The sequence below is a fragment of the Rhinopithecus roxellana genome, chromosome 17 (assembly GCF_007565055.1).
Source record: "Rhinopithecus roxellana isolate Shanxi Qingling chromosome 17, ASM756505v1, whole genome shotgun sequence".
Taxonomy (NCBI): Eukaryota; Metazoa; Chordata; class Mammalia; order Primates; family Cercopithecidae; genus Rhinopithecus; species Rhinopithecus roxellana.
The window spans coordinates 95,682,134-95,694,849 of NC_044565.1; the positions used below are offsets into that span (position 1 = coordinate 95,682,134).

The window sequence follows — 12,716 nt, forward strand, 5'->3', positions numbered from 1 at the left end:
AGGGTTACTCAAACATCTGAATTTTACACTAACCGGAAGCCCAGGCACCAGTGTTTTAAACTTATGACTCAACCAAGTGAGGTCACTGGGTCGGCCAGCGTTGCCCTTCTTAGCAGGTGGGATTGCCCCATGCATTCTGGTGTCAAACAGCGCCATCACAAGGAGGGGGCACTGCCTGCAGGGGGGCTGCCCTTCTGAGGAGGCAAGGACTTGCAATCCTGCAGGGCTGTACTCCTTAGAGAGGGGGATGGCCTCCCCCACCACAGGCTCCGCTGACCTGGCCGACCTTTTTCTTTCTTTTCTTCTGGACATTGGCTTAAGAATAGACAGAGACTAGAGGGAGAATGAATGAGGGAGTGCCTCCTTGGTGTTCTGGCTTTAGCAGTCTGGAGACATTCTCACATTTACCAAAAGCAAAGAAAGAAAAGAGAAGGGCCCGTTTGTAAAAAGTGCCAATAAGGGTGTTAAGAGATAAAGGAATTCCAGCTGCAGGAGGCATCTTCCTCTTTGCTGTAGACTGGATGTTTTCTTGGATATGTGACAAGAGCTAATTTTAGAAAAAATGATTCTTGAAAGAAAATGACTCCTGAAGGCCATTAAGATACACGAGTATCTCACCACAGCTCACATGCTAAATCTTCTTTATTATTTCAACATTAAAATAAACACTTAGACTTAACATTAGTCCAGACAACTCTTCGACACAAAAAAGGACGTGAGGGTGTCTCAGACCCACAGAAAACCTGGGCAGCTGGTAATTCATTGCAGACACATCAATCAAAGTGTGGAAAAAAAAATGAAAACCACTCTCCAGTCAAGAAAATGGGCAATAAAGCTTGTCAACCACAAGGCTTAAGAGGGACATCGTTAAAGTGGTAAGACCTAGAATTAACTTCTCTTTGCCCTTGAACAAAATAAGAAGTTAGCTGCATTAACCTTAAGCTGCATTGTAATGTTCCTCTGTGGCAGTGTTTACATTTCATAGTTTCATCTGACAACTCGTAATAAATTGTGCCTTTTGGAAAGTGGGATTTCTCTCAGAACAATTTGAAGGAGAATTTAAGCACTCTTTTGTGCTGGTTCGAATATCCATAAGAAATGTGACTCGTGTCTTTGTTTGGGAATTAGTATCTAAGATATGGATACTGACTTCTTTCTAAGCAAGTGGAACAATCGCTGTGATTTCCAGCAGAGGGGCACTTTTGATTTTGCCTCTAAAAATAGAAGTTCCCTAGAGGCCTGGCCAGAAAGGGCAAATAACAGGGAGAAAGAATGGAAATGGAGAAAAGTAGTCCAAATAGGCAGCGAACATCCACTGGGAATTCAAACCTTTGCATTGCCAGGTAATAATGTTAGAATTGCAGTGGAAAGGAAAAGAAAGTCACACCCAATCCAGTATGAGTATAATCTTGCCAGTGCTCTTCCCGGGGAAAACTGGCAAGAACTCGACAGCCCCAGTCACTTAAACCATCACAGAGAAAGCACATGTGAAGGTGTGATTAAGGAGCACTTTCCCATTGGTGCCTGGGGACAGACGATTTGCCTGATGGGCCTCTTATATCCCCTGATGTCATTTATATCACACCAGCTAATGATGGGATATGGCAGTGAGTATTACTGACAACTTTCTTTAAGCTGTATAATTATACTATTTCAGGTATACTATATCAGAGGAAAAGACGTGTTTTCTCTTGCTTAGCCAAGCCTTCCTATTATTAGGCTTATGGTCATTTCAAGGAAAACAATGATCCAGGGCTGTAACATTGATGACGTCCCTCGCCTCTCTCTAACCTGGATTTGTTACAGATATGCTGATGACTGAGACCCATGGTGCAGATCGTGATTTCTGTAGCATTTTGCTAGCAGAGGATTTGACGTTGCCTTGAGACTTAATCATTTTGGAGAATGTTCCCTTAATTGGCAGCAGAAGGTTTGCAGCTCCAGAGGCTGTAGCGGAGGCTTTTGGATTATTAAAAGTTGAGACCTAATCACAAATTGAGGCAGTGCAGCAAATCCACTCCTTCCTATTATTCTTGTGCATTAGGAGCCACTTAAGCTCCACCTAATGAAGAGTCTTCGTTCTTTGCATTGGAATACTCCTTTAAAGATGCCCAGAGAGCTTCACAAATCCTGCCTCTTTCTACTCCCCAGCACAGCAGGCAGAGAGAGCAAACTCTGCCTCAGGGTCATGGCACCGATGCAGCCCCCTCTATCCTGCCAGGTGCTTCTTCTCTTTATTTGTGTCCTCTGACATCCTCTCATCCTTCTCTCTTCCTTTCTCGCATGTCATCTCCCCATGACAAACAAGGCTTCCCATCTTCTGGTTCGAAACCAGGCGTTTTCATATAATGGAGGCTATGTCTGTGTTGATACAAAAAAAAACAAAAAAGCCCTGTAAAATATTTAAACCTGAGCCAATGTGAGTGACCATGGCCCAGGGAACAGTCTTAGGAAGTCCTGAGAACATGTGCCTGAGGCAACTGGGTCACAGTTTGGTTTTACACACTTTAGAGAGACAGGAATTGTGGATACAATCATTAATCAATACATGAAAGGTGTGCACTGGTTCAGCCTAAAGTGGTGGGATATTTTGAAATGGGGCCTTATAGGTCATAGGTACATTCAAAGAGTTTCTGATTGGCAACCAACTGATTGGCAGTTGATTGAAAGAGTTAAGCTTTGTCTCAAGACTTGAAGTCAGTAGAAATATTTGCCTGAGTTAAGAGGGGTTGTGGAAGCCAAGGTTCTTGTTATAGAGATGATGCCTCATAGGGAATATCCTTCAGAGAGGATGTATGTACATGTCTCTTTTGGGACTTTAAAGGTGTCACACTCATATTTAATCTCTCCTAGGTCCAGGAAAGGCCTAGAACGGGAAAGGTAGGCTGCATTAATGGAGATTCTCTACCAATGCAAATTTGCCCCACAAAAGACAGCTTAGCTTGGCCATTTCAAAATATGTCAAAGAAATATATTTTGGGGCAAAATATTTTTATTTCCTTCAGGGTCTGCTATCTGTCATGTGATGCTATACCAGAGTCAGGTTGGAATTTGGTATCTTATCACCACGAAGAGTTTGGTTGGTTTATGACGTCTATTTTAATATTAATCCTGGTCAGTTGTGTCCAAACTCCAAAGGGAGAGGGGGTATCTGGAGGCCTGTCTGACCTCCCTTCCAGTCATGACTGGAAATTCAGTTTTTCAGATTTCTCTGGGGTCCATCTGGCCACAAAGGGTCTGTGGGGTCAGTTGAGGGGCTTTTCTTAGTTTACATCTGTGTCAACCTTAAATAATGAGGTTCAGAAAATACGATTAAGTACAGAGTTTATCTGAGCGCAAAGCTTGAGACTGGCCACCTGGGAAAGCACCAACTGCAGATGAATGGGGTCAGTGTTTCCAAAATGTAGAAGTTAAAGTTTCAATTATATAGGCAGAGACAGAGGAGTTCCAGCAGGATCACAGCATTTTCCATACAAGACCAGGTATATATGCCACAGCTGTTTGATTGGTTACAGATTGTTACATTTTAAGCAAGAATACTTTACTATTCCATGAGGAGGTGTAATGATCTGAGAGGGTCTCATCTCTGGTGCTGCTTGGTCTTTCTAATTATTTACAGGAACAAAAAGGCAGAAGTTGCAGCTGTCTGACGCAGGCGGCATAGCCACATTCCTCTCAAGGCTCAAGATAATTTCAAGTTCCAATCGCTTTAAGTTTGAATTATTTTAAATTTGAATTATTTAATTTTACATCTGATCATTTGAATCCTGCCATGAAATTTCCCAAGTTCACTTTCTCAGCTAGAGTTCCTGCAGCTTCTTGACTCATCAAATCAAGGTCGTATTAGCTTCTGTGGTGTGGGGGGCACTGGCTCTCAGCCCCAAGCCCTCTAGGCCAGAGGTTTTGAGCTCCTCCCAACAGCTCAACACTTTTTTGTTGTTGTTGCACTTCCCATCAGTCTGCACACATCTCATCTTTGCCTCTGTTTTTTAAAAATATTTTCTGGGGCAAATGCTGAAATCCGAAACCTATCTCGTTTTTCAGTTGCCCACCAGAGCTGTTGCTCAGTGCAGGGAAACCAGGAAATGGTGACTACCAGTTAGAAGCAAAAAGACTGGCTTTTAAGTCAGCTGCTGCAGCCTTGGTATTCCCAGCATGGAACTTCTAAAACTTGTGGAATTTCCTTAGTGATAGGACTGTTTTCATTTTGCTAATGAGGGAACTTACTTTGTGCTCCCAGATAGCTTCACCTTGGGCTCTGATCACCAGAAAGGTCAACCAGATGAAATTGCAGGGTTTCAGGAGGCTGAGGCAGGAGAATCACTTGAACCTGGTTGGCGGAGGTTGCAGTAAGACAAGTTTGTACCACTGCATGCTCCAGCCTGGGTGACAGAGTGAGACTGTGTTTAAAAAAAAAAAAAAAGAAAAGAAAAGAAAAGAAAGAAAGAAAAGGGGGGAAGGAGGGAGGGAGGGAGGAAAGGAAGGAAGGAAAAGGAGAAAAAAGAAATTTCAGGGTTATTGCAGGGTTTGAACTTTTTGAACCTTGGGCTGCCAGACCTCCAGGGAGAACAGTGGCACTGGAGATTAAGTTCACTCACATGGCCAGTGATTTAATCAATCATGCCTATCTAATGGAACCCTAATAACAACTCTAGATTCTAGGGTTCACTGGAGCTTCTGATTCATGAACACACTGATGTGCTGGGAGAGTGATACACCCAGATTCCACAGGGAAAGAACGTGGAACTGCATTTGCCCCAAATCTCACCCTGTGTGCATCCTTTACAATAAAACCATAGCCATAAATATAGTACTTTCCTGACTTCTGTTAGTCATGTTAGCAGATTATCAAACCTGAAGTGTGTCCTGGAGTCTAGGGATCGGTAGTTGAACAGGTAAAAGTGTGAGTGGCTTTGAGTAACTTGTAAGTAACTTGCCCAGAACCACAGAGCTAGCAAGCAGCAGATACTACATGCAAATCCACATAGCTGGCATGTGAAATGAGGGCAGTCTCCTGGAGGCTTGAGCCCTTAACACATGGAGTCTGCACTAACTCCCAGTAGCAAGTGTCAGAATTATACTGCAGTGCACCCAGTGGGATGCAACAGAATTACTGTTATTAAGGATAATTTTGCAATTTCTTATGGAAGTCTTGAAATATTAGAAACGGCTTCTAGACCTTTATGTTGAGCATTACAGCTCAAAGCACTGTCCCTGGGTGGACAGGTTAGACAGATCATGCGGAAGGTGCCCCTCAAAGTGTGGGCCCAGACTATGCACATCCACAACTGTTCATTAACAGTTCCTGGTAAGGTGTTTACAGAACTTGAGAGCAGGCATTTAGAAACTTTTATAGCAATTGGACAATGCCAAGACATTCAGAAATGGAAATATTAAAATATCACACAGTGACAGTTTGGGGAAAAAATTATCCTTCACCACAGATAGTTTGAGGAGTGTAAATTTAGAAAATATAGCCTTGGTTGGTATGATCAGATGGAATTAGAACTTAGTGTGAGAGGTGTGAGCCATAGGATGAAGCAGATGGATTTGCATGTAATATCTGCTGCTTGCTAGCTCTGTGGTCCTGGGCAAGTTACTTAATTGCTCTGGGACTCAGTTCGCTCATCTAGAAAATGGATATGACAGTATTTCCTATCTAATTCGATGCTGGAAAGACCAAATAAAATAATCCAGAACAAATGCTAACCACAAACCTGTATATATAGTAAGTTAACTGCGGGTATTAATTCTTCTACGTTCGCTTCTTGGCATCCGTGGTCCTGGCTTGGTTAAAGTATATTCTGTCTATGTAGGTTTGATATATTACTGTATATAAAATCTATAGCCTTGCTCTCGTGAATATAAAATAAAGCAAACACTGTTTAAAAGCCACAATTTATACATGTAAGCGAAAGTTGCTTTTTGTAGAATCCCTCTGGGATGCTACAGTCCTATCTGAAAATGTTGCAATTGTTGGAAGCATTTTTAGGACTTTTTCTTTTTTGCTTAATTTTTCTTTTTAATTATTATGGGCACAAGATAGTTGTATATGTTACTGATGATTCTGGGAACTTATTTAGCATCTCCATTAGAACCTGTTCCAGTGATCCTCTGATGTAACAAATCACCTTAAAATGTAGGAGTTTACTCAGCATTGTGCAGTATGCCCCTGTGACAAACCTGCACGTGTACCCCGAATCTAAAATTTAAAACAAATACATATATAGGTATATAAATGTATTTATACACATCTATACATATCTCAAACCAAAGCCAACAAAAAATAACTTTGTGGTTTAGAACAACAATCTATCATTATCACTCACCATTGACTGACTGGGCTAGACTGGCTCTCCTGTCTGGCCTTCCACAGGGTTGCAGTCAGATGGTGGCTGGGGATGGAGTCATTGGAAAGTGCAACAGGCTGGACATCCAGAATGACTTCTTCGCATTTCACATTGGGTGCCTGGGCTGGGATGGCTGGGACGGCTGGAATAGCTTGGGGCTGGCTGGGTATCTCTCATTCCATGTGGACTTTCCTAGCTTGGATTTCCTAGATGTATGCTGGGCTAAGCTTAGGGACATGTCTTCACTGGTATCTGGCTTCCCCCAGAGTGAGTGTTCTGAGAGGCAGGAAGTGGAAAATGCTAGATCTGGGCCTGGTAACTGGCATAGTATCACCACCGCCATATTCTACTAGTCCGAGCAGTCATTGAGCCTGTCGTTATTTAGCAGGGGGAGACACAGACCCTGCCTCTCTCTAGGTGGAGGGTCAAAGAATCTGTGTCCACCTTTAACCTGCCATAAAGCTACAAAAGGAATGTAGTTCTCTTACTTTAGCATGTCCTTTCCCACCAGCGACATTGTATGACTTCCCAAGGTGACCACGTTGAGGTAGGAATATTCATTTTGATTTCAGTTCCTTCTTTTTGAGTGAAAACACAACCATTGTGTTACAGCTATGCCTTACATGCCTTTGTGTTTTGGCATTGGTCAGCCTGTACTGGGGAAGGAGTATGGGGGTCACAGATTTCCCCTGGCAGACCCTCCCCTCAGAATCACCCTACTTTCTGAGTATCTGATTTCTACTAGTGACCTCCTTGTAGTCTGTGTTGCCTCCCTGCACTCTTCTCTGCCTTACCTGCCACCAAGGAATCTCCTGAAAGCCCGTGGAACCAGTGCATCACTCCCTTGCTCTCAGAACTTCACTTTCTTCCTATGTCTTATACGGCATCTGTCCCATACATCCAGGTAGGGACTACAGACCCTCCACAGCTGGAAGAGGATAGCTTTCCAATTATGTTTTCCCCAAATGGTCTTGCTTCTTCTTTCAGCATCCCCACCAAAACACCCATGCATCGCCACAGACACACAAGGCCCTTTGCAAAACACACACACAAACACAAGCTCACATCATTTACCCAGCCAATATTTATTGAATATCTGCTTGTGCTGGGCTTTGTGCTCAGCTTGAAGTTCTAGCAAGCTTAATTATTATTTTATTATTCCACAAACATACTTTAGGTTATATTCCCTTTCCAAGACTTTGCTTAAGTTCCTGAAGTTAGGAGCATTTCTTATTAATGTTTTATTGTTTCCTTTGGTACCAAGTGCTGTGCTACCCACGTAGCAATACATATTAGTTGCAATGCTGTACAGAGGAGAGGTTCATTCTGTCTTTCATTGTATCTTACTTTTCATCTCTGCCCCTTTTGTTACCCTTTGTCCGAGTCTCATCTAGAATCAGCAAGCTCTCTCTTCATCTCTCCTCCTATTTAAAGTTTTAATGTACTTCCCTTTTATCTCACCAAAAGTTCATGGTAAGGGTGAAGTAGGAGGGTAGTCTTGAGGACATTTTTCAGGCACCCTGAAATAACATTCACCCACAGACACCGTCAGTGAAGCATTGTTTTATTCAGTGCCATCGGCGGACTTCTGGTATGTTCTAGGCAGCCTTCCAGACTGGGGAGAACAGGAAGAATCAGATATGGTTGTCACTCCTTAGAAGTGTACAGCAGCTACTGTAATATCTATGAGCTGTGAGCTTTTGGTGGTCTGATAAGCAGACAAGAGAGGGCAAACTGTGCTTACCTCTCTGGGTTTGCTTTATCAAATTGGAATTTTATAATCTCAAAAGTAGGGGGAACTTCTGGGCAGGGGCCCCACTGTCTTATCAAAGTGGGAAGGCAGACTTCTCCCTGAGTCCCGTGGGGAGGATTTTGCAAATATACACTCATCCATCGCCTCTCTCCAAAGACTCACCTGAAATGGTGAGATCCCTTGTTTTGCAGAGGTTGGTGGGAGGTGGGGTTGGGGCGGGGGACAGATATGACACCTGGATTTAGCTAAAACTCCTGGATGATTCTGGTTTCTAATGCCCCTTCTACAACCCCACTCCACCACCTACAGAAACACTGCTCAGGATAGAATGTCCCCAGCAGCATCTGAGCAGATGCCCTATGTTGGCTAACTGTGCCATCTGGCTGTTTTTCAGGTTCATTCTACCACCCATCTGCTTTAAGACACAAGGTGCTGACCGCAGAGACCTGCCATGAAACCACACTTGAAGCAATGGAGACAACGAATGCTTTTCGGAATATTCGCTTGGGGGCTCCTCTTTTTGCTGATTTTCATCTACTTCACCGACAGCAACCCCGCTGAGCCTGTGCCCAGCTCCCTCTCCTTCCTGGAGACCAGGAGGCTCCTGCCGGTGCAGGGGAAGCAGCGGGCCATCATGGGCGCCGCGCATGAGCCCTCCCCGCCTGGGGGTCTGGACGCACGCCAGGCGCTGTCCCGCGCCCACCCAACCGGTTCCTTTCACGCGGGGCCTGGAGACCCGCAGAAATGGGCCCAGTTCCAAGATGGGTTTGAACATGAAGAGTTTTTTTCATCCCAGGTGAGAAGAAAATCTCAAAGTGCTTTCTACCCGGAGGATGACGACTACTTTTTTGCTGCTGGGCAGCCAGGGTGGCACAGCCACACTCAGGGGACATTGGGATTCCCTTCCCCCGGGGAGCCAGGCCCGCGGGATGGGGCTTTTCCGGCTGCACAGGTCCAGAGGAGGCGGGTGAAGAAGAGGCACCGGAGGCAGAGAAGGAGCCACGTGTTGGAGGAGGGCGACGACGGCGACAGGCTGTACTCCTCCATGTCCAGGGCCTTCCTGTACCGGCTCTGGAAGGGGAACGCCTCCTCCAAAATGCTGAACCCGCGCCTGCAGAAGGCGATGAAGGATTACCTGACCGCCAACAAGCACGGGGTGCGCTTCCGCGGGAAGCGGGAGACCGGGCTGAGCAGGGCACAGCTACTGTGCCAGCTGCGGAGCCGCGCGCCCGTGCGGACGCTGGACGGCACCGAGGCGCCCTTCTCTGCGCTGGGCTGGCGGCGCCTGGTGCCGGCCGTGCCCCTGAGCCAGCTGCACCCGCGCGGCTTGCGCAGCTGCGCTGTCGTCATGTCTGCAGGCTCAATCCTCAACTCCTCCTTGGGCAAGGAAATAGGTAGGTCTCAGTGCGGGGACCAGGTCTCCTTGTCTTGAGCCAGTGTGTCCCTGGGAGCTGGTTCTTTCAGTGCGCGCCTCTGGATCTCACTGATGGGGCAGGCTGGGGTCTCCACACCAGGTGTTTGTTATGTTAGCTGGAGATTCTTCAGGTGATTTCCCCTTGCTGGCGCAGAATGAGTCTCTCTGGGGTCACAGCAGAAGTACTCTTCGGGGGACTCTTAGAGCAAGGATTTGGGGAATGCTGGGGAGCAAGAAGGGACCTCCCCATAGCTGATGCCAGTGGGCAGTGGAAAGAAAGCGCCGCCCCTTGCTCCCGGTGTCCTTCTGGCTGTTCAGACTTCGTATCCCATAGAAACCGCAGTCTGCATGGATAGGCTCCCAGGCTGGCCCCTGAAAGCCAGGTGAACCCATCTTGCAGTGGGAATATGGGAAGGGATAAGAGGAGGAGGCAGGAAAGCGGGAGCTGCTCAATCAGGGCATCAGCTCCAAAGAGCAGGGTGCATGAAGATGATGTTAGTTACTGTGGGCTCTGAGAAGAGCCCAGCTGCTGGTGGGAACATCTTTCCCATGGGAGAATAAGTTCTGGCCTCCCAACTGTTGGCGCAAATCCAACCTTTGGGGCACTGCCAGTGCACCTACCAGGGACCTTCTCCAAGATGGTAAATAACATGCAACACCTGGGCTTCCTCCCTCCCTGCCAGGCTCTGTCTTCACATCCCTGTCAAGAGCCCTGGAACACATCTGTTTCCCGACTCCTGTATCAGTCAGGGTTCTCCAGAGACTCACACCAGAAGGATATGTGTCTATACAGAGACAGAAAGATTTATTTTAAGGACTTGACTCTCATGATTGTGAAGGCTGGCAAGTCTGAAATAGGTAGTGCAGGCCAGCAGATGGGAAACTCAGGCGGAGCTTCTGTGTTGCTGTCTTGAGGCAGAATTTCTTGGTAAGGAAACTTCAGTCTTTGTTGTTAAGGCATTCACCTGGCTTGAGGAAGCACAGCTGCATTGTGAGAGTTGTCTGCTTTTCTCAAAGTCTAGTGATTTCACTGTTAATCACATCTTAAAAACACCTTCCCAGCAACATCTAGACCAGTGTTTCACCAACCAGCTGGGCACTGTGGCCTAGCCAAGATGGCACACAACATTAGCCATCGCTATTTCTTCCTAGTTTTGAAGCAAAATGCCAGTTCTAATCTTTTTTGATTGATAGGGGCATGGCAGGGTTCAAATACATGTCCCTCCTGCAGAGTGGTGTAGGTTCTGCACCAGATGGGCCAGCATTGGCTCTCCTCAGAATTCCCCTTCCTGGCTGGATCACATTCATTTCCCTACCTGCCCTGGCCTCTCACCCTGTCTTGCCAGAGATACCCAGGCTCTTGTGTTCCCATAGCTGGGCTCTCCCTCAGCAGTTTCAGATCCCTTTGCTCCCAGAACTCCCCCCGTTCCCAGGCTAATTCCATTGCTGCACCAGTCAGCAAGCAGCTTGGCCCTTTAGGCTCATTCATTTGACAAATACGTGTTTAGCCCCTAATATGTGCTTGACTCTGTACTAGGAACAGTAAAACTAATGTGAATCAAATACAGCATTAGCCTCAAGTCCAGATGTAAGACAATCATGTCCTGTACACTCTCAGTGTTAGGTCATGACTGGTCTGGAAGCGACATTCAGGGAATGTCTTTGCAAATAAGTAATCTTTGTTGTCTTCATTTTAAGTGGATCCATTAGTTGTTCTGTGTCCTTGAAGAGTAGCCCATGTTCCAGAGTTGTCTTAGAATAGGGTGAAGCCACTGTAGACAGGCTCAGAAGCCCAGACCTCAGCTCAGCAGAAGTCCTTGGGCATGAGGCTAAATGAGAAATATTTTTAAAGTTAAAAAAAAAAAAAAAAAAAAAAAAACAAGATAGTAAGTCTGGAATCAAGGTCTAGGGGTCCCTGTGTCCCTGTGCTGACATTACAGCAGGCTCATAATAACACAGTCCATGTGTCACATAAGCTTGTAGCCAAAGCCAGAGCAGAGCAGCCTGCAATTTATTAAGAAGAAGCAGTGGTTTAGAGGTCCCCGGGGTAAAATAACACCACAGTTCTTTCTCATTTCTGAGGACCAACATTAATAATGTAGAGAAGGAATTTAACTATTATGCTTGAAGCAGGCAGTAACTTGCTTCCGGTTTGGTTTTGTTTTAAACACCTCTGCATCAGAGGTGAAGATCCGGATTGCTCTTGCATGCCAGTGAGCAGTCCCTTGTTCTTTATTTCTGCGTAAATATCCCTGACCAGAACCTTGTAAACTCTAGAATTTGGAAGAGAGCGTGAGAGACACTGAGAAGTCCATGTTTCTGGGCAACTTGAAATGCCAGTTATATCTTTGTTAATTTCTAGTATCCAAATCTAATTTATTTTGCATGCCTTTAAGAACGGTAGAATCACAACTGAAGAACATGCCTGGAAATTTCTTTAAAATTCTCTTTATTGTTTTGTCTAGGGTCCTTTGGATCAGATTGTGTATCTATTTTAAGAACATGTAACCATAGCGTGGCTCAATTTGTATAAACCAAAAGTTTCATTTGTATAAGTTGGTATCTCAGCATCAGCAGTTTACATGCCAGGTGCCGACCTCGCTCCTTCCTGTTCACCTGAATATATGCAAGCAAACCCACGTAGTTATGAATGGCTTGCAGAATACAAACAAACTCTGGCAGCAGATTCCTTTAGGCATCTTAGAATATTGGGGGCAGCTGCAGCTAAATTCATGTTGGCCCCTAAGTATCTACTTGTGAATTGGCTAAGTGAAGATCAAAAGACTTACCAAAGATCACAATCTTATGAAAAATTGAAGACAGAGCTAGAAAGTATCTCAGATGGTCAGTGCTTATCAGCCCTACCTCCGCTCTGCCAGGAGGCCACCTCTACACGCTTATGTCCAGGGAAGAAGACCCAGTCAGTCTCAGGTTTGCTTACTGGCTGCCCTTTAGCTCTTGCTGGTGTTTGCTCCACTGGCAGTGCGGCCCCCATCCCCCTACCCTTCTGTTGGAACTGAGTCATACAAAGGAATAGGTTTTGTTTAGAAAAATATAGCATTTGTAAACACTTCCACTATAAATATGTTATTGAAAAACAAACTAATTGTTTTGGAAACCTGGATCATTCTCTCCTAGAGTCATAAGATGATCTGTTTTCACCCCTGCATATAAGCAATAATAATTTGCTTCTGTGCAG

General features: G+C 45.4%; 1 protein-coding gene across 1 annotated transcript in view; it reads left to right on the forward strand.

Moving 5' to 3' along the window:
* The window catches only part of ST6GAL2 (ST6 beta-galactoside alpha-2,6-sialyltransferase 2), a 91,950-nt gene that overhangs the window by 36,494 nt on the left and 42,740 nt on the right, over nt 1-12,716 (forward strand). The window contains exon 2 of the mRNA XM_010360993.2: nt 8,498-9,497. Coding sequence (XP_010359295.1) covers nt 8,555-9,497 — 943 coding nt within the window. The 5' untranslated portion in view covers nt 8,498-8,554. The remainder of the gene's footprint in view (nt 1-8,497; nt 9,498-12,716) is intronic.